The sequence below is a fragment of the Panicum virgatum genome, chromosome 1K (assembly GCF_016808335.1).
Source record: "Panicum virgatum strain AP13 chromosome 1K, P.virgatum_v5, whole genome shotgun sequence".
In the NCBI taxonomy this organism is placed as follows: Eukaryota; Viridiplantae; Streptophyta; class Magnoliopsida; order Poales; family Poaceae; genus Panicum; species Panicum virgatum.
The window spans coordinates 17,983,164-18,004,985 of record NC_053136.1 but is presented as its reverse complement, the minus strand read 5'-3'; the positions used below and the strand labels follow the sequence as shown (position 1 = coordinate 18,004,985).

Below are 21,822 nucleotides of genomic sequence, written 5' to 3'. Positions count from 1 at the left end.
ATCGTGCTTAGGCTTGGCGTAGGCTCGGGGGTGTGATGAGAGCTTGAGCCACTTCGCGAATGGGATGAGCTTCCACCCGTCACCTTCTTGAATGCGCCGGAGACCTTCCACCCTATGCTCTTCACGCTTGGACAAGAACGAACACGAACAACTCGAATCAGGTTATGTTAGTGAAACTGAAATGAAAGCTCTTACCCGAGAGTTGTTCCTTCAAGTACGTGTACTTTCTTGCAGCAAAGAAATGAGAGAGAGAGGTTTCTTGAAATCAAACTTGAGCACCAAAGCAATGAAATCCCGAAAACAAAGTTTGAGAGAGTGTGAGAGGGAGTGAATGAATGAGAATGAGTTGTGAGTGATGAACACATCCCTCTCGGTCTCTATTTATAGAGCAAATGGTCGGGAATGTTGGGAGGAGCCAAGCCACAACGGCTAGTGACCGTTGGAGCTGGTGGCCCCAGGAGCCGTTACTCTTGGGTCGGCCGGCCCAGGGGTTCGGCCGAACCCCTGGTGACCCCACAGGCTGACAGCCTTGGCCCACCTGCTCACTAATGGCTATGTCCTTTTCATGCCTGGGTGCTGGATTTAAACTTGCTCCGAAAGATGTTCAAAAATATTTTTCAAAGAATTTTGATGCTCAAAAATATTTTTAGGATTTTTATAAAAGCCGAGAAAGTGCTAGAAAAAATTCCAACGTGCAAGAGTGGTTTGGAAAATTCAAACATGCAGTGGGAAAAATTCAAATTCAAGAAAAGCAAATTTGTGGAAAATTAAGTATGAGATAAGCACTGATTTAGCTTCGGCAAGGGCTCGTCGTTTTGAGTCTGATGAGTGGGACCTTTCTCCTGCGTGACTTACCACTTGTCGCCTTGTCCTAGAGAAGTGGATGAAGACGCGCTCTCCTCCATCACCTGCCATACCTTCCTGGTTTTCTTGGTGGTTGTAGATATGATCGGTGGTTTTTGAGCGGACGTCGGGACTTGTGGCTCATTGATGACTTTAGGTTTCTGATTCTTCTACATCCCGGACCTCTTGTCCAAGTCTGCTTCCTTTTTCATGAAGGTGATGAGGCTGTCCATCTTGGGAGGAGTTACTTCGACTTCCTTAACGCCTTGTGTGTTTGGCCCGTACTTAATTTTGATCATTGAACATTGTTCCTTCTTGGGCCGGAATGGGAACTTCTCTTCCTTCCCATTGATGTTGAAGCAAATTTCTCTAGCCCATACATCGATGTTTGCTCCAGCAATGCTCAAGAATGGCCGCTCAAGGATGACCGGCGTCTCTTTGGATATTTCCATGTCGAGCACCATGAAGCCAACAGGGATGAAATAGTCCCGAACTCGTACTTGAACGTCCTCGGCGATCCCCTCCGGATAGCGGACCGAAGAGTCAGCTAGCTGGAGGTGCATCGGTGTTGGCGTCAGATGAGTGAAGTTGAGCTTGTCGAAGACGACCTTGGGCATTACGCTAACGCTAGCCCCAAGGTCGCACAAGGCATGGCCGAAGTGTTGAGTGCCGATTGAGCATGTGATCGTTGGGCACCCTGGATCTTCCTTCTTTTCTAGAGGTTGGTTGAGTATAACTGTGCTACATTCTTCAGTGAGCTTGACGACCTCCGTCATGGGCAGGGGTTGCTTGTTGTTGATGATGTCCTTGATGTATCGAGCATAAGTTGGCACATGCATCACGTCCAGCAATGGGATGTTAACATGTATCTTCTGGATCATCTCAACGAAACGAGCGAACTGCTCGTCCATGGCGGTCTTCCATTTCTTTCTCCGGTTCCTCGGAGTCATCATGCATTGGGGATTCTTCTTCCTCTTCCTGTGGTTCTGCTGTTTTCCCTGCATGGTTAGGGTGTGGTAGATTATGAGTCGACTTACCACCCCTCGTGGTCACCGCATTTACCTTTTCTGAAAATGAAACAACAGCAGCCACTTGCGCAAGTTGTATTTCAATCATTTTATTGAAACTCAGTTGATTTTTCGAAGCAGAAGAAAGAGTTTCAACTTTTAAGTTTATACTTTCCAAAATTTTATCGTTGGCAGCAAGCTTTTTGTTCAGAGATTCAATAATTTTAGCTTGGCCATAAACAAGATCTTTCAAGGAGGATTGATGAGAATTAAAATTTGAATTGAAGTTTGAGTAGTAGTGGTTACCTCCTCCTTGGTACTGGGGGCGTGACTGGTTCCACCCCTGGCCTCCTTGTGGACGGTACCCGTTGTTGCAGTTGTTCATGTAGGCGCAGTCTTCATGAGTCTCAGGGCAGTCATTCCCCGAGTGTCCATCGTCACCACAAACTTCGCACGCTGAGTGCGAGTTCATGGCATGGACGGGAGTGAACAACTGTTGTTTGCTTCCTTCATCAAGTTTCCTCAGTAGGAGGTCCATCTTTGCGGCGAGCATGTCTGCCTCTTTGATGGTATGCAAACCCTTGGTTCTAGGCTGGGAACGCTCCTCGTTCCAGCCCTGATTGGAGACCATCTTCTTGATCAAGGCCGTAGCCTTGGAAATTGTTAGGTCGAGGAAGGCTCCTCCAGCAGCATCATCTAGGTTGGCCATGGATGTGGTCGTTAACCCGTTATAGAAGCTTTGGAGGATGAGTCTGTCATCCATCCCATGATGAGGACAGGCGAGGATGTATTCTTGCAGTCTCTCCCAAGCTTCCGAGATGGTTTCCATCCCTGTGTGCTGGAAACTTGAAATTTTCCCGCGCAGGGCATTTGTTTTGCCATGCGGGAAGAATTTCGCGAGGAACGCCATGGAACACTTGTCCCATGTGCTGACGGCTTCTTTGTTCTTGTAAAACCATTGTTTTGCCTTTCCTAGCAGGGAGAAGGGAAACAAACAGAGCTTGATGATGTCAGCTTTGATGCCCCTGATGGTTACGGTTTCACACAGCTCCATGAAACTCTGGAGGTGGGCATTGGCGTCCTCGTTTGACTTGCCACAGAATGGGCTAGCCTACACCATATTGATGAGACTCGCCTTGAGTTCGAAGTTCACGTCCCCAACATCAACATTGGGTCCAGTCGCCACATTGGCGGCGGAGGGGACGGAGAAATCATGAAGAGCCTTTTCAGCCATGACGGTTGTTGGTGCTGGAGTGACTGGTTCACTTGCCGAGAGGATGATCTGAGGAGGGACGACGCGAGGTCGGACCCTTCTCACGAGTTTTTCTGGATTTTCAATGAAGTTTGTCGGCAAGGAGAAACCAGTCATACACTACCCTATTTTCACCCAATATAGAAGAAAACAAAAGCAAGGGTTAGCGGGTAAGTCATGGTAAATGAATGATAAGGGTAATGTGACACACTCATATCAGCCATCTCTCAAGATAAAGAATAAATGAATACACCTAAGGTTAGCAGGAGCATAGGCATACAACAAGATCCTAGTACATCTATTCATACAAAGCAAGGGTTATACATGATATGTGCTCAGAGCTGCAGGTGCCGGGAAATTAGGGATATCGGGGAGAATTTCCCGCACCGGAGTACATCCAGTTCCATTACATCTTTCAGAACTCCTACACAGTACCTGAATGTCGGGGAATACACTAACCACGAAGCAGCTTCATAGCGGACCAAACGGGGCTGTCACCACCCGCGGTCTACCCCAGTTAAACCGTGGAGCACCATCATATCTGAAGGATCCCGCAAACCCGGGTACCACGCCCGTGTATGAAGTCACTACCCTAGCGCCCCCATGTCTCCCACCCTTTGGATGGACAAGTAAGACGCTAAGACAAGCCCGAAAGCACAACGAACCGACATCCTTACCCAGATCATCTGGTCTAAGCATATAGGACGTATAACTTAAGAACAAACAGATCATGGCATGATAAGCAAATAGGATAGCAAGGTAACCATGAACGAACTCTTTATGAATAGAGTAACGACAGTTGGAATACAAAGCCATACCGGAGGACGAGGATTGCTCAACGACCTCAAGGATGACTGGATTCGCTAAGAAATGAAGTACTAGCCTAGCTACACTACCCTAAGGAGTACAAGTCAAGAGAGTAAGTGGGGGAGAGAGGCTTCAAGTGTTGTGTGTGTTGAGAGGGCTCCTTCTCCTCCTTTTATACCCTCCAAGGTCGGTTTCTGGGGGTTGTTGACGGCTGTTAAGTCCTAAAATTAGCCATCAAGTCCTGCAGCTTTTCATGTTCAATAATCACCAAACTTAGTTATAGGGCTTATGACTAATTGAATTCCACGAGTTTTGGTGAATTATCATTTGCAGGCACCCACACCTGTAAAACGAGGAAAACACAAGTGAACACAAAAGAAATACACAGAATATCTTGCACCTGTGTTTCACTTAGAAGAAGGGCCCATAAACTAGACAAAATGGGCGTGCCAAGCAAGATGCACCTAAGGATTAAGACCAGAGCCCACCTATCAGCTGTCCAGAGGAAGGCAGGCCTAGGGGAGTGCCATTTGGGTTCGGCCGACCCCCTGGGTCGCCCGACCCCTTGTTGGGCTCAATTGGGCCCAAGTTTCTCCAGCAGTCTCCCACGGCTCCCCTACATCTATCCCGGACGTGCATAGTAAAACCTTGCGAGTCTAACTGCGGATCCACCTTTGGAGAGGCTACATAAGGAGGAGGAGAGCCCCCCCATTCAACACACCACACAAGAGATGTAGAGCTCCATTGCAAAGGCGAGGCGCTGCCTAGGCTAGTGCTTAGAGTAGCAGGAGGTTGAGGAGTAGTTCGGAGGGGCGCCGGCCTGTCGGCGCTCTTCTCCAACTTGTACCTCTACGAATGCTGGCTTCCTCTCGTATGAGTAAGTTAGTATTTATGATTCTTGTATTGCATAGTACTTTCGTATGGGTGAGATCAGTTCTCTTACTCGCGGATTCATCGCTCCGTATTTATACGGAGTGCTGTAGTTTGCTATGGGATATCTGACGTAGTTAGACTGCAGTAGTAATTAGTAGTGTAGGCGTGGTGTCTATGCTAAGGGTTACCTTCGTTTGCCTTATATCCCACGGTCTGTGAGGTAGGCCGCAGGTGGTGACAGCCCTGTTGGTCCTTAGTAGTCCTCCACGTTCGGATATAGCGTAGAGCCGTTGGCCGGAGTCTCCTGACCATTTCAGGGGTAAGCCGGTGCCCGAAGCGAGTCTTACCCGAGAGATCGACCTTTAACTCATCTTTAGTGCTACCGCAGGAATCCTCTCCAGCCTTGCCCCTTAATCTTGGTGTGTCCTTGGACCGACTGAGTTAGGAGTTAGTGCACACACGTTCTATGTGGATACGATACCCTTAAATACTCACGGGTGAAAGCTACGATGGTATCCATAAGCTTGCGGATTAATTCGCATCATTAAAATACCCAACAGGGGTGTTAAGGATGGAAACATTTGAAACCGCCTTTAGGAGGATCAGATCATCCTTCCCACAAAGGCGCACCTGGATGCGTTGCAGGGCAAGTTCGGCCGACCCCCCTGTGTCGCCTCTGGTCACCACCTTTGGTTGAGGCACTGGCAGGTGGGTCCACATCTTGATCCTGTGTGTTTCCTATTTTTATACTTCAATTTAGTCTATCATGTGGGCCTTCTCTTGAGCGTGTGATGCAGGATGCGATCTTTTGTGGTTTCTGCTGTGTCTTCTTCGTGCTTTCGTCTTATTCCGAACTTGCATCCCTGAAATGATAAAATCTCCAAAACAACTGTGGAGCTAGGTTAGTGATACAAATATGCGAGTAAGAGGCATGATTTTCCTTCTCTTGTGAGTATAGTTGACGGTCGGATTTTGCACTTAAGGACCGTCAACAGAGAGCTTGACCCTCACGTCGGTGATGCGAATCGAACGCTGCCCTCAAGCAGTGGCATACTTGTGGTGCTACCAATATACCAACTTTTTGTTGGTTATATTGGTTGTAAAATATGCTGCACATACGGTGGCTCCGACGTACGGACGTCCCGTAAGGCAATTTATACGGAAAGTGAATATGCTGCTATGGTAACATATGAAGCACTGTCCATGCAGTGTCAAACACATGGATGCCGCTACTATAGTGAGCGGTAATATATGGGGACGCTTTTCGTGAGTGCTGTCGCGAAAGGTTGAATGGATGTATTCATGTTGGTCTTCTGCAGGTACACTAACCACGCATACGTTTAAGAACGGTTAGAAATTCGGCTAGCTATTATAGGGAGAGACGTACTTGGTTTTTGCCACCTAAGGTAACTACGTAAGACCAAAACTATTTGGTAGTTATTTGGCCAATGCCGACCTAGCTCTGCACCCCCATGCCGCGCCCCATGCTCCGTGCCATGCCTACAGACGCCACCCGACCAGCCGCTGCCATGGTGGCACGCCTGCCCCTAGCTTCAATGCCGCGCATGCCCGGTGCCTCCCCTCCCTTCTCTCTCTCCCTTGTTGGCCTATAAAATGAGGGCGCTCGGGCCCTACTCGCGCGCGTCTAGGGAGCACCACGCATGCCATTGCCGCCGCCTCCTGCTCTACGGCGTTCCCCCTCCTCCGCCCTCCCTTAGCTCGAGCCAAACCACCAGCTAGCTCCACCTTGCCTCCCTGGACCTCGCCGACCAGCCCCACCACCCTGCTCCACACAGACCTCATCGGAATAGAGCCGCCGCCGCCACCCGAAGTACTGCACTGTCGAGCCTCCATCTCCGCACCTCCTCCGCCCGAGCAAAGCACATTGCCTCTCTCATGCTCCCCCACCCCTCCATCGCCGCTGGTGAGCCTCGCCCTCGCCGGATTTGGCTTCCAACCATGGCAGCTCCGGCCAGGGGCCACATTGCGATCGCCCAAATAGATTTAGGGTCCTTTACGCAAAAACCCAACGACTAGACTGTAAAACCTGAGTTCAACTTTTGTTTTCCAAGCTGTGAACTTGTAAAATTCTTATAAAATTGTACAAACATCAAAAAAATACAAACTAAATTTTTCTGAGTTTTTTGTGACAAGAACTACAACTTTCATTACATGCACATACTCAGATTCTAATTCAATATTTCTCTAGTTTAAAGATTACTAAAAATAGCTTTTAATTGTATCTTTTAATATAGACTAGTGCTATACTTCATTTTTGGGCAGTAACTTATACTCTAGGAAAGTGGCCTTGTATAAAAATTGCAAAACCAAATCAAGTCCCTAGCTAATGTTCTTGTTAGATCTTGTTTTATGCCATGGATAGATAGATTTAATTGTTTTAGGTGTTCTTCTATTATTCATGACATGAAACTTGTAAAGTACTGTTACACTGACACCTAGAGTCTGTAGAAAAAAGTTTAGGACTTTTTGCTTCAGTAGAACTTGCTCATTTAATTTTTTCCATGAACAAATACATTAAATCAAGATAATTAGTTCCTGTACTTAGAGAATTAGGATATTTTTACCAGCGGACATGTTTGAGTAGTTAACCATGCTGGAAAATTTCGAGACATAGAGACTTAGTAGAACTGTCAGTAGAAATAAATCTTGGTTAATGCAGATTTGATTTACTTGATTTACTATGCTCTGATAATTGCACAATAAATTCTGTAAAAATTCACAATAGAATATTATAGTCTTATGAGCACTCTATAAAATTTTGAGCTTCAATTCTTGCATAGTTTGTTCTGTATAAATAGAACAAGGTTCTAGCAGTAGCTGTTTATTTCTTTTTCCCTGTTTAATCTGCTACATGAAAATGGCTGAAAATTTTACAGTGAATTTTTTCCTAAGTAATGTGCTCTGCATAAAAATCTCACTTCCAGAAACTATCTCTAGTAGTTGTGATGAATATTCCATGGTTGCTTTTGAAAAATAACAATGTGCTCTGCATAAAAATCTCACTTCCAGAAACTATCTCTAGTAGTTGTGATGAATATTCCATGGTTGCTTGTGAAAAATAACAATGTCTAAAATGACAAAACCGCCACTTACCTAATGAAATAAGTAAACAAAATAAATACTCTATAAATGATTGCCCTAGAAAATATAAGTAAAATGTCTCATGACTAAATTTAAGTTTTGTTGGATTACAACTTTACAGTGAAATAATCAATGAATCTTTACCATCAAAATAACTCATACCTATGCATTCATATAGAATCGACTACTCTCGCCGACGGAACCTACAAGCTGGTGCCGGAGTCCGAGAGTGAGCAGTGTGAAGCTCAAGTGAATCTAACTGAAGGCGTCGAAGACCTGAGCCAAAGTTTGGAAGAGCCCAAGGCTAGCTTTACTCAGGAAGGCAAGCCCCAGAGCATGATCTTTATTTTCGAAACTATGCAATGTTTTACTTCTATATACTTGTGCATTTAAGTTTATAAGAGTTACTGAAGCCTTAGTTCCATGATCCTAGGTACCTATGCTATGAACAGCAGTTTGTGTCAGTTGCTAGATTGCCATGCAAATAGGGATCCGGTAAAAGTCGAGTGATTGCATGTCACTCGCGAGATATAGGAGTTGCTTGTTTACTTATACTGGAATCATAAGGTCGCCAGGTGGGGCTTGGTGCGATATTCATGTTGATGGTTGATGCCCCGTCTGTGTAGCATAAATGGCTAAGGTCAAAGTGTGTGGTAGCATGTGGTTAAGTTTTTGAACGTACTAACCAAATGCCGAGAATATGGTAATCGGTGAGCTTAAATACCCGATTGAACTGGATCATGGAATATACTCCCCACCATCTTGAACTTCGTTCCCATGTGGCCACATGCTAGGTGCAGAGTAACCACAGCCGGCGTCGTTCCATGGACCGTGGGCTCTGTACTCAAGGGCGGTGGGCCTGTTCCACTGTTGACGCTTCTTAAAGTGCCAATTTACGTACCGCAAGCGCACGGATCGTGTATAGCTTTTCCCTTAGAGTATTCCCCCAAGGTTTATCAATCCACGGAACAAGTGTATTACTATGCTTAACTAAGCACTAATGATGTTAGTAAAAGATCTATATTGAATGATTGAGTGAGAAATAGATCTAATCTAACCAATCTAATCTAATCTAGACTAGTGAGCAATGATAGATGTGTGCACAAGATATGAAGAGCATTTGTCCATAGGGTCTAGGATCACTAGAGATGTAATCGCCAAGCAACGAAGAACAGATCTAATCTACCAAAGGTGTGTTCCAAGATCAAAACCTTTCCCTCCCGCATACTGTCACTACACGAGGATAATCGGTAACGAATCAACAAGAACACGATAGTTGATGTAATCTAAGTAAACCGTGCAAGAGCAAAGCAAACTCAAAGCCAAGTCGCGAACTATTAGGCATCAAAGCATCATCAACAAGAACCGTGATAGATCAATCTCATAAAGGATTCGGCAATTACAACTCAAGATCTCCTTACAACCCCATGAACAAACGAGGACTTTACCCCATGAAGCTAAGCGAAGCGTAGTCGATCATGGTGACGAAATCTCCGGCAAGGGATGGATCCCTTGCTGTCCTCCAACTTGCAGCGGCGCCGAGGGACGATGAGGCCTCCGGTGTCGCCTTTCTCTTGTGTCTAACTTGAATGTATCTCTGGATGCTCTTCTCTGCGATCTCTGCGATCTTTTCTGCGGTCCTCCTTGCGATCCCCTCTTTTGACGTCGGCTTCGGGGTATTTATAGGCAGATATGGTCGGTGGTTTTGGTAAAACATAGATTAGGGTTGACGCATACTTCGTGCCGAAGAAAACCGAGACCGATTGGGCTCCGAAAAGGGCTAGGCCGGCCGGCCCAAGGACTCCAGGCCGGCCGGCCTGGGCCTTTTCTGGCCCCTTTCGGTCCCATCTTTTGCGTGTTGATTCTTCCTTTTATTCCTCATCTTAGCCCAGTTGTAACCATGCGTCAAAACATCTCCGAAAATGTCCAAATTCCTGTCAAAATGCAACATGCTCCAAAATCCAAGACAAAATCGAAAATGGTCAAGTTCGGGTGCCAAGTGGCGGGTTAGTACATGAATCATCCCGAAGAATTTACCAAAACAACTCCTAATTGTATAATAAAATGGATACTTAAGGAGCGCAAACATTCCCCCCATGCTTAGCTTTTGCTCGTCCTCGAGCAAATCAAATCATCAAATCCTTCCATGGGTTGCTCGAGAGTTCTCAAACTGCAAAATTTACTTATGCAAACAAGTCTAACAATATTTCTTCAAACAAAGGTCAGAGGAGCAGCAAGAATAATCATATCATGGGCGTTCCAAAACTCATCCAATATTACTCCACAACTCTTATCTTTAGCCGGCAACTCGAATATCGACAACACTTGCTTTTCTTGCCATCCTTGGAGGTTTTTCTTTCCTTTTTTTTATTTAAGAAACAAAATACCCTGTAACAAAGGTTAGACCAAAAATTCTTGCACAAGTCCTTTCATGTCTCTCAATATAAGTGGCTATCCTTTTTTTATTTGCAAGCTCTCATCTCCCGAAAGTCTCTCAAGTATAAAGTGGGGCTATAGGTGAGGCTTAGCAAAGTATATACATATATTGTCAAATTAAGAAAATCTTCTAATGATTGCTTACCTTCCGAGCCAATGATCATGAGAGTTTTCTCCATAATGTAAAGGGTTCAAGGGTAAGAAGATTTAGAATGGTGGACATGTGCAAAGGCATAAAAAGATTGACTTCAAGGCACAAGCATCGTCCTCGTTGTCGGATTGCACATGGTTGGAATTGAGGATATTGTTCTCAAACAACAAGGTGATATCTCTTTGCACTTCTCTAACCATAGAATCCCTTCATTTTTTTTTCTTCTCATACATTTTTTTCTTTCTTTCTTTCTCCCGAATTTTCTTTCTCATCTCCGAACCTTTTCATAGGACACTTTCTATAAAACATAGATAGGCAATTCTCCGAAGTGTCTACCTGAATTTTTAGAGCCCGAACCGAGACCAGAGAGGCCTAGGCCGGCCGGCTCAAGGGGTGTAGGCCGGCCGGCCTGGGGCTTTCCCAGGTCGGATTCGGTCCATCTTTTGAATACTCCTTCTTTTCTTCATCCCAAAGTTATGTTTTATACAAATCATGCGCAGAAACAGAACGTATCCTCACAATTGGGTTGTGGTCAAGGAAGACGATAATAAACAAGATAATCTCGGGTTCGGGTTTTGGAATCCGGTAGATCTCATGAGTTGTTCCAATGAGGAATTCTCATTACCGAATATTGACGTGGCTAGCAATTCAGAGATGAAAAATACGGACATGATCATTGCTCGAAATTAAAACTCCCAAGAGAAAGATATCCTAACTCAACTCAATGTACATCCAATACTTATGGTGGAACGAATAAAGCTTTTGGATGATAGGATTTTTACTCTCGACTTGTCAAGGACTTGATCAACTTTATGTTTGTAGGGGTTTTATTATTTTTATGAAATTAAAGTCCTCCAAATCATGCCTTACTCGCAAGCGTAATCAAAACCAAGTGCTAGATCAAAGCTCAAGTTTGGGTATTAACATAGACGAATAATCTACTAAGCTCCACAAATACGAAATAAATTTCAAGACAACGCTCATGAACAATTGCTTTAAAGAAAATAAAGTAAAACTGAATGCATAAATAAAATTGCACGATCCAACAAAAACAAAGACTCTTTTTATTTTGTTTTCATGACTCAACACTAATTTAAGACTCACTCTCACACATGCGAAAAATAAAGCACACAACACTAAACTATGACTCTCACACATGCGAAAAATAAAGCACACTCACACACGACGAACTTTCTAGTAAACAAAGATCAACAAAATTGAATCTACGAGTCGTCACACCTCCCCCCCCCATGCTTAGATTATGCGGCGTCCTCGTCGCAATGATATAAAAGACGGGTGTGACACTCGTCGGCGTTCTCAACGGCACCTCGGGCAATTGCATCTTGGACGCCCTCCTCCTTGATTGAGTAGATCTCCGACCATCCCGAATAACTTCCTTATGTTGCGAACAAGGAAGTTGTAATCTCTTTCGGCCAAGCTCTCGATGTCGTCCATCCTTCGATTCATTGCCACGATTCTATCGTGACACCTATCGATGGTGGCGCGGAGATCCGCGATTTCATTGCGGCACTTGAAACAGCACCCGGAGTGATGCCCGCTGCGGTTGGGGCTATCGTCCTCGGGCTCGTCGTCGTCCTTCTTCTTCTTGCCGCTATCACCTCCGGAGGGGTCGTCTTCCTCTTTTCTCTCCTCTTCGGCCCACCCCGGCCAATCATCATCGTAGTCACGACCGGTGGCGCCCCATGAACCAGGGCTCATGATGCTCTCCCAATCGCTGTCCCCCGCATAATCCTTCGGCTCCGGGGTGTGCTCGATATAGTTCTTTCTTTTGACTCCGAGGAGGCGCAAGGAACACCTAGGTGCGGGTGGCTTTTTGTCTTGTCGCTTCTCGCCTTCGTCTTCGTCGCTGCTGATGACGACGACCACCCTTTGGGCTTGAGCTAGCCTCTCGTTGTACCATTGACGGCCCTTCCCTCCGACGCTCATCCGTGCTTGGGTATTGAATTTCTTCGGAGGAGCCTTCGCTTCACATCGCTTTGCTTCAACAAGGAGGGGCTGCGCACCGGTTGCTGAGATGGGGCTAGGCGTCTTTGGCGTGGGGGTGTCAGACGTCCAACCCCTCTCCTCGATCTCCATTGCTGCAATCATGGCTCTTGCGCTCGCTGGACCGGCCATTGTCGACGTCTCTCTCGAGGTGATGGTGTAGATTGAAAAGTATGAGAGAATAGATCTACCCTGTCCCTCTATTTATGTCCCGAAAAGACTTGGACGAGAAGTCCAAAATCTCTTCGGTTTTGGCATGCGAAATATATAAGGCACAGGTTTGAAATTTCCTTATCTCGCACCTACCAAAAATTGAGACCGATTCGCACACGAGGAGGCTTAGGCCGGCCGGCCTAGGGGTGTTGGGCCGGCCGGCCCAGGGTGTTTTTCAGCCCCCTGGACTCCAACTTTCTCCGAGGTTCACACCAATAAATTAGAAGCCTATATTTTACTCAAAGTTCGTCCAGAATAGAAATAAAACTATGAAAATAAAATCTAAAAGAGAATATTTACAAACTTACCTTGCTTAACGTCGTTAGGCTTGACGTTCTGGTTCCTCCTCCATGGTGTATATGTCGATGTAATGAAGGGGCACGACGTCGGGCTCCAAGAATACCTTTAGTCGCTGTCCATTCACCACATATTGGTCGCCTTTCGCATCCATGATTGTCACCGCTCCCGTGGGTGAAACCGAGTGTACGACGTATGGTCCATCCCATTTGCTTTGTAATTTTCCTTTGCCAAAAAGTTTGAATCTTGAATTGTAGAGTAGGACCTTGTCTCCTTCTTTGAATTCCTTGTTTTGTTATCGTTTGTCGTACCATCTCTTCATTCTTTCTTTGTAAATTGATGCACTATTGTACGCTTTCAATCTTAACTCCTCCAATTCGCTTATTTGGATTCTCCTTTTAATTCCAGTGGCTTCCACATCAAAGTTCATTTCCTTCATTGCCCAATACGCCTTATGTTCTAGCTCAACCGACAAGTGGCATGTTTTTCCATAAACAAATTGATAAGGAGTCATACCAATCGGGGTTTTATGTGCCGTACGATATGCCCATAGTGCATCATCTAGTCTCTTCGACCAATCTTTTCCTCCTTTTACCACGGTCTTCTTTAAAATATCCTTCAATTGCTTGTTCGAAGTTTCCGCTTGTCCGTTTGTTTGGGGGTGATAAGCCATGGACACTCTATGTTCAATTCCCAATTTCTTCAAGCATTTACCAAAGTCTTTGCCCGTGAAGTGTGTTCCTCCATCGCTTATCAAGATTCTCGGTACGCCATATCGAGGGAAGATTACCGATTTAATCATGTGTATGGACTCCTCCGTTGATGCCTTCCGACATGGCATAGCTTCAACCCATTTCAAAACATAGTCCACCATCACCAATATATGCTCAAATCCATGTGAGTTCACAAATGGTCCCATGAAATCGATTCCCCAGACATCAAATAGATCTATTTGTAAATTGTAGTTCAATGGCATGGCATTTCTTTGCGAGATATTCCCCGTCCTTTGGCAGTCCGGACAAGTCGAAACGAATCTTTTCGCGTCTTCATGCATCTCGGGCCAATAGAATCCACTAGCCCATACCTTAGCTTGAGTTCTAAAGTGCCCATAATGTCCTCCATATCCCGACGAGTGACACTTTCTTAGAACTTCTTCACGTTCCTCTCTCAGTATGCATCTTCTTAGGACTCCATCTTCTCCATATCTATATAAGTATGGTGGATCCCAATAGTATTTTCTTCTTTCCGTGATCACTCTTCTCTTTGCATTCTTGTCCAAGTGATCCAAGGGCATCCCTTTTATTGCCCTTATTATTTCATTCATCCAACTATCTTTGTCGAGAATTCTATATAGGTGATCATCTCTCATTTGATCCTCGATAGGTTCTTTTCCATCATCACCATGGTTCATCCTTGATAGGTGGTCGGCCACAACATTTTCTGCCCCTTTCTTGTCCCTTATCTCCACATCGAATTCTTGTAGCAATAGGATCCATCGAATCAAGCGTGGTTTAGCATCTTTCTTGGACAAGAGATACTTGATTGCTGCATGGTCGGTATAAACTATCACCTTAGAGTTTACTATGTATGATCTGAATTTTTCGAAGGCGAATACCACGGCAAGCAATTCTTTCTCTGTTGTTGCATAATTAACTTGGGCTTCATTGAGAGTCTTGCTTGCATAGTAGATAGCATTTACCTTCCCCTCTTTCCTTTGTCCAAGAATGGCTCCTACGGCGTAGTCGCTTGCATCACACATGACTTCAAAAGGTAGATTCCAATCCGGAGGCTGCATGATAGGAGCACTTATGAGGGATTGCTTGAGTGTTCGAAATGCGTGAAGACAGTCACTATCGAAGATGTATTCCACATCTTTTTGGAGAAGTTGTGTCAATGGCTTGGTGATTTTTGAAAAATCCTTTATGAACCTCCTATAGAATCCGGCATGACCGAGGAAGCTCCTCAAAGACTTGATGTCCGTAGGTGGTGGCAACTTCTCAACGGTTTCTATCTTTGCTCTGTCCACCTCTATCCCTCTCTCGGAGATAACATGACCGAGAACAATTCCTTCTTTCACCATGAAATGACACTTCTCCCAATTAAGCACAAGATCAACCTCTCCACATCTTTTAAGAACTTTCTCCAAATTTGCCAAGCAATTATCAAAGCTAGTACCATGCACCGAGAAATCATCCATGAATACCTCCATAATCTCTTCTATGAAATCTGAAAATATAGCCATCATGCACCTTTGAAAAGAAGCGGGCGCATTGCACAACCCAAAAGGCATCCTCCGATACGCAAAGGTTCCATACGGGCAAGTAAATGTGGTCTTATGTTGATCATCCGGATGAATAGGTATTTGGAAGAATCCCGAATATCCATCAAGGTAACAAAAGTGTGAATGCTTTGCCAACCTTTCTAGCATCTCGTCAATGAATGGTAGTGGAAAATGATCCTTCCTCGTTGCCTTATTCAATTTTCTGTAATCGATGCACATCCTCCATCCCGTGATGGTTCTTTGTGGTATCAATTGCTCCTTCTCATTTTTCACAACCGTGAGTCCTCCTTTCTTTGGAACGCAATGAACAGGGCTTACCCATTCACTATGAGGCACGGGGTATATTATTCCGGCATTCAACAATTTGATAACCTCCTTCTTCACCACATCACGCATCGCATGGCTCAACCTTCTTTGATGCTCTACGACCGGCTTGTATTGCTCCTCGAGCTGTATACGATGTGTGCAAAAAGCGGGGCTAATACCTTTCAAGTCGTTAATCGAGTAGCCGATCACCTTCTTGTGCTTCTTCAATAAATTCAGCAACTTCTCCGTCTCTTCCGGGCTCAATTCGTCGCTAATAATCACCGGAAAAGTCTTGCCATCTCCCAAAAATTCATATTTCAATCCTTTAGGTAGTGGCCTCATCTCAACATCGGGCGCACCGTCCTCTTCTTGATCTAATACTCCAATGTCTTCAAATTTTTCTTCCTGCAAATTCTCGTGTTGCGGCTTCAATTCTTCCATTGTTTCCGCTAGTTCTCCATCTTGATCATCTTGAGCGTCTCCATTTTCCAAAGCGCGTTGGAGAGGATCCCTGAAAGAATCGATGGAACGAATGCTCTCTACCTCTTCGTTATCAAGAGGTAGAGGTGAAGCAAAAGACGGTTTTGAATGAAATTCGAATGAGCGCTTCTCTCCATCTAGATCAAAAGTGACAATCCCTTTTCCAACATCTAGAACAACATTTACTAATTTGAGAAAGGGTTTTCCAAGGATTATGCCTTCATGCTCATCATTACTAGCATTAATCACAAAAAAATCGGTAGGGATTTTTTTACCCGCTATGGCAACATTTAGATTTCTAAGCACTCCTAGCGGTTTGATTAATCTACCATCTCCCATGATCAATTTAATGATTGTGGCATCTAGGTTTGATGTTTTGTTAAAAAGCTCAACATAAAACTTGGAACTCATCACACTAACATGGGCGCCAACGTCACATAGAACATTGCAACATTCTATTCCTTCTATCATGCAATCAACACGAGGTGTGGGTGATGGATTACCTTCGCCTTGATCGCTTCCAATCGCATATACTTGGGCTATGTGCGCGTAAGGTGACGATTCCGAGTTCACTCCCAGGGTCCTTTTGATCTCTAGCACTTCGTCCAAGTCAATCTCTTCCTCTTTTTCTTCAAAAAGTTTCCGAATAATATCACCGGCTGATTCCTTGCCAAATGTGTATCCCGTGTGATTATCCGGCGGGAAGTCTTCAGCTATTACCTTCGCCATTCCTCGCTGATTTGGATGCGGTCTTGCTTTGTCGAACAATCTTCCGAAGTCAATTGGTATCCAATCCATTTACTCGAATTCCTTTAGCGATTTAGCGGTGCCCTTGGTTCTTCCTTTCTTTTCCGAGTCTTCTTTCGTTGCACTCCAGATCGATGCTTCTTCATCGTGATTTGTCTCTATGACTTTCCCATGCTTCGGTTGTTCTTCCCTCACTTCCGATGCCTCTTTTCTGAAAATTCCAGCAAGCACCCGCACTTGAGATTCTTCCTCGGAGCTTGCCGAACATCGTTTTTCCCAATCTCTTCACATGGCCGCCCCCTTGCTGATTTTTTGTAGGAGTTGGGCAGCTTCCGTGAGTGTTTTCTCCATGAGATCTCCTCCTGCACACATTTGGACAAACTGCATGCACTCGGGGTTAGGGAAAAGTAAAAGGTATGCAGGAGTACTTCACCGGAAAATCCGAGCTTCGGTCCTTGTTCAATCAATCCATTGAATCTATCCCATGTTTGATCTATCCCTTCTTCTTCTCCTTGCGCGAAGTTGATCACTTGTTTCCGAATATGTTGAACCTTGCTTAACGGAAAGAACCGCTCGCAAAATTTCTTCATCAAGTCATCCCAATTTCCTTTTACCTCGAAGGATGCAAGTGCAAACCATCTTCTCGCTTCTTCCGCAAGTGAGTATGGGAAAAGATTCCATCTAAACCAAGCTAGCGGAACTCTGTCTTGTTGTACCGTGTTGCATAGCATTGTGAACCACTTGATATGTCTATATGGATTGTCCATCTCATCTCCTCTAAAGGGGTTTGCCGCCGCCATCTTGATGATTTGAGGCTTGATCTCGTACTCGGTGGCTCGCAACACCGAATCTGATTTTTGCATGTCGAAGTCCTCCGATCGCGGGCTTGCATAGTCCCTTAGTGATTTTTCTCCTTCCTCCATGTGTTGAATGAGATGGCCCATCTAGACAATCAAAACAAAAACAAAAACAAAAAATTTTTCTAGAGAAAAAGGTTAGGTGTTAGTCACCAACAAAATTAATATAAAGTTAAACGTAGCAAAATCGCTTGTTCCCCGGCAACGGCGCCAGAAAAGCTTGTTGACGCTTCTTAAAGCGCCAATTTACGTACCGCAAGCGCACGGATCGTGTATAGCTTTTCCCTTAGAGTATTCCCCCAAGGTTTATCAATCCACGGAACAAGTGTATTACTATGCTTAACTAAGCACTAATGATGTTAGTAAAAGATCTATATTGAATGATTGAGTGAGAAATAGATCTAATCTAACCAATCTAATCTAATCTAGACTAGTGAGCAATGATAGATGTGTGCACAAGATATGAAGAGCATTTGTCCATAGGGTCTAGGATCACTAGAGATGTAATCGCCAAGCAACGAAGAAAAGATCTAATCTACCAAAGGTGTGTTCCAAGATCAAAACCTTTCCCTCCCGCATAATGTCACTACACTAGGATAATCGGTAACGAATCAACAAGAACACGATAGTTGATGTAATCTAAGTAAACTGTGCAAGAGCAAAGCAAACTCAAAGCCAAGTCGCGAACTATTAGGCATCAAAGCATCATCAACAAGAACCGTGATAGATCAATCTCATAAAGGATTCGGCAATTACAACTCAAGATCTCCTTACAACCCATGAACAAACGAGGACTTTACCCCATGAAGCTAAGCGAAGCGTAGTCGATCATGGTGACGAAATCTCCGGCAAGGGATGGATCCCTTGCTGTCCTCCAACTTGCAGCGGCGCCGAGGGACGATGAGGCCTCCGGTGTCGCCTTTCTCTTGTGTCTAACTTGAATGTATCTCTGGATGCTCTTCTCTGCGATCTCTGCGATCTTTTCTGCGGTCCTCCTTGCGATCCCCTCTTTTGACATCGGCTTCGGGGTATTTATAGGCAGATATGGTCGGTGGTTTTGGTAAAACATAGATTAGGGTTGACGCATACTTCGTGCCGAAGAAAACCGAGACCGATTGGGCTCCGAAAAGGGCTAGGCCGGCCGGCCCAAGGACTCCAGGCCGGCCGGCCTGGGCCTTTTCTGGCCCCTTTCGGTCCCATCTTTTGCGTGTTGATTCTTCCTTTTATTCCTCATCTTAGCCCAGTTGTAACCATGCGTCAAAACATCTCCGAAAATGTCCAAATTCCTGTCAAAATGCAACATGCTCCAAAATCCAGGACAAAATCGAAAACGGTCAAGTTCGGGTGCCAAGTGGCGGGTTAGTACATGAATCATCCCGAAGAATTTACCAAAACAACTCCTAATTGTATAATAAAATGGATACTTAAGGAGCGCCAACATCCGCGAAACGGGAATTGACGGGAAAAGGCGCACTTGTGACTCTAGAAGTAACCACATGACGTGTGTTTAGATTTGCCTTGCAAGGTTTAGAAATTCGATTTGAATCGTCTGTTTCTAGCGGCCATTGAGACTGCTTGACCCTTTTACCACATAGAGTAAGAAGAGAAACTGTGGTGATGGTTATTAATATTGATATTGTATGTTTAATAAATTTCTTCCTACCATGTGTGATGTTGGATAGTTGCTTACTTAGAATGGTTAATTAACTAGAATTTGATGCTAAAACTTAAAAGGAAGGACTCACTCTTAGATGTTTTTTGGCGAAAACAACCCCTCAGCTAAAAGCCTTGCATGTTTAGGAGTCAGCTAAGTATATACCACTAGTCGGGTAAGCCTTGCTGAGTATTAGTATACTCAGCCTTGCTTGTGGTTTTGTTTTCAGGTGAATGTTTTGAGGACATGGTTGCTAGTTGACTTGGCCGTGTACTCTTCCTCCTGGTTGGTTGGTGGAATGGCATACATCCCCGGCCAATGATGATGCTGAGTGATGTCATGTACGGGCTTTATCGTGATATTCTGTATCGTCAAGTAGAACTGTCGTTTATTTCCGCTGCACTTTAAACTCTAAAGTACTTTGTTTTAAGAATTTGAATTTAATTTGTAATAATAATTAATGGACTTTGCGTTGTAAAATTGTGGATTGTTGTAATCTCTAGGCTCACATTTGAGTGAGTTATATGAATGCTTTGTTTCGATCGAAATTTCAATGGTTGCATCAAGATACGGTTACTCCGTTTTAAGTGCGTGTTAGTCCGGATTGCCTTTAAAGTGATGATTAGCGCAGTTAAGCCGGATTAATTTGGGCGGTTCTGCCACATAAGAATTATCTTCCGGACTAGTGTGGTGCGCAACATGAAGGTCATAGCATTAACGCAGATGATTCTTACATTGGACAAGGTTATTATCCTCATTAAATACTTTTCCCTGCTTGGAGAAGTTGTACATCAAGATCAAGGTGACTAAACCTACTCCTTATTTGATCCATCTGCATTCTTTTGTTACTATGGCATCAATGTGTGTTCTAATGCTTGGTAGTTGTTACTATTCTCATGTTCATTTTACCTTTTCAGACAGAAAATCCAGGGGACATAAATTCATGGCTTCGTAAACACAAGTACCGCAAAATTGAAATTCGTCTAAAGAAAATTGTGTTGACAAACTACAGAGGCACCACATCACATATTAACTTTGCAAAGTTCTTTGTCTTGAAAGCGGAAATGCTAGAATCAATGAGTTTTGAATTACTGCTTGAAGAAAGTCCCAGCAGTGATGGATTGAAAGACAGCATAGACTGCTCGAAATAAAAAATAAAGCTTCAAGTGATGCTCGGTTTGATTTTGTGCCTAATAACAGATGCCGTTCCACGTTTCATTCTGCATGTGCTGAGCAAGTACATGATTTGTCAACAGCCGACCCCTTTGTAAGGTTTCATGATTGGACATGATTCCTACCAAGGACCATACATACAAACTCTCTTGTCCTGAATTGGAGGTAATGATCTATCCATTTCTTATCTAAGACTTGAGTAAAAAATGAAGTAATGGAACATAATGAATATTTGCATTTCTTGGTGTTGACACAGAATCACACCGACACACTCGAATGCGCTAGCACGCGCGAACGATCATCAAAACGATCAACACCCATGAAATCCTGGGCAGGCCGGTCAGACCGGTGCCGCCAACCGGTCAGACCGGTTCGTGCAGGGCTTCGCTGAAAGCCTAGAACGGCAAGCTCGGGAGGGACCCGTCGGAGCTCGTCACGCTAGGGTTGTCCTGAGGTCGGCAGGCCACTCAGAACGTCTTCAAACACCGTAGAGACAAAGGAAGAAAGCAATCTAGAGTTGTAAAAGGCTAGGGTTTGAGAGACAAAAGTAATGCGATATTTTTAATTGATTCGATTGGGAATAACCTCAATCGGCCTTAGCCTTTATATTTATAGGCCGGGGAAGACGTACCCCTTCACGAGTAGGATTACATAAGGACTCTTTACAAAAACCCTAATTCTACTCGGACTGTACAAACTAGACCGGTCTGACCGGTCGTCCTCGGCAGGTGCCAAATTTGGCTGTCAACATATGCCCCCCTGCTTTTTAGTGAGTTTACAAGCTAAAAAGCAAGACAGAAGTATTCTACACAAAACTAGGGCCTAATAAATACTGTTAAGGACGATTTTCATAAACTGGCCATCTTTTCTTCATGCATCTTGCCACACGCTAGGGTAGAATTTCTTCAAGTACTTCCCATTGATAGCTCAAGGTAGTCGATCTCCTTGCAATGTCTCCATCATGTAGGAATTCCCAAGATAACTTTAACAACTCTATATGGACCTTCCCAACTTGGAGACCACTTACTAAACTTATTGCTTTTCATCCCAATAGGCAATATTGTCTTCCAAACCAGATCTCCAATTTGAAAAGATTTATCTTTTACCTTCTTGTTGCAAGCTCTAGCAACCCGAAGCTTGTCCTTTTCAATTTCCTTCAAAGCCTTGATATGCTTGTCAGTCACCTCATCAATATTATCCATCATTGAATTATAATAATCAACGGCGGAAAGATCATTTTATTTAGTCAATCTATAAGCATCCAGATTTACCTCAACGGGTAAAACGGCCTCTTGACCATACACAAGCTCAAAAGGAGTAACTTTAGTAGCACTATGAT

At 44.4% G+C, this 21,822-nt stretch overlaps 1 protein-coding gene, 1 non-coding gene and 1 pseudogene across 2 annotated transcripts in view; 2 read left to right on the top strand and 1 right to left on the bottom strand.

Moving 5' to 3' along the window:
• LOC120698085 overlaps positions 1-19,839 on the top strand; it is a 45,926-nt gene extending 26,087 nt beyond the window's left edge. Inside the window, exon 2 of the mRNA XM_039981568.1 lies at positions 19,540-19,839. Coding sequence (XP_039837502.1) covers positions 19,540-19,632 — 93 coding nt within the window. The 3' untranslated portion in view covers positions 19,633-19,839. The remainder of the gene's footprint in view (positions 1-19,539) is intronic.
• Positions 1,014-15,677, bottom strand: LOC120639099 (annotated as a pseudogene).
• On the top strand, positions 2,612-2,718 carry LOC120658473. Its single transcript, XR_005668690.1, has one exon. It is a non-coding gene; the product is annotated as a small nucleolar RNA R71 (small nucleolar RNA).
• Positions 19,840-21,822: the final 1,983 nt, after the last annotated feature.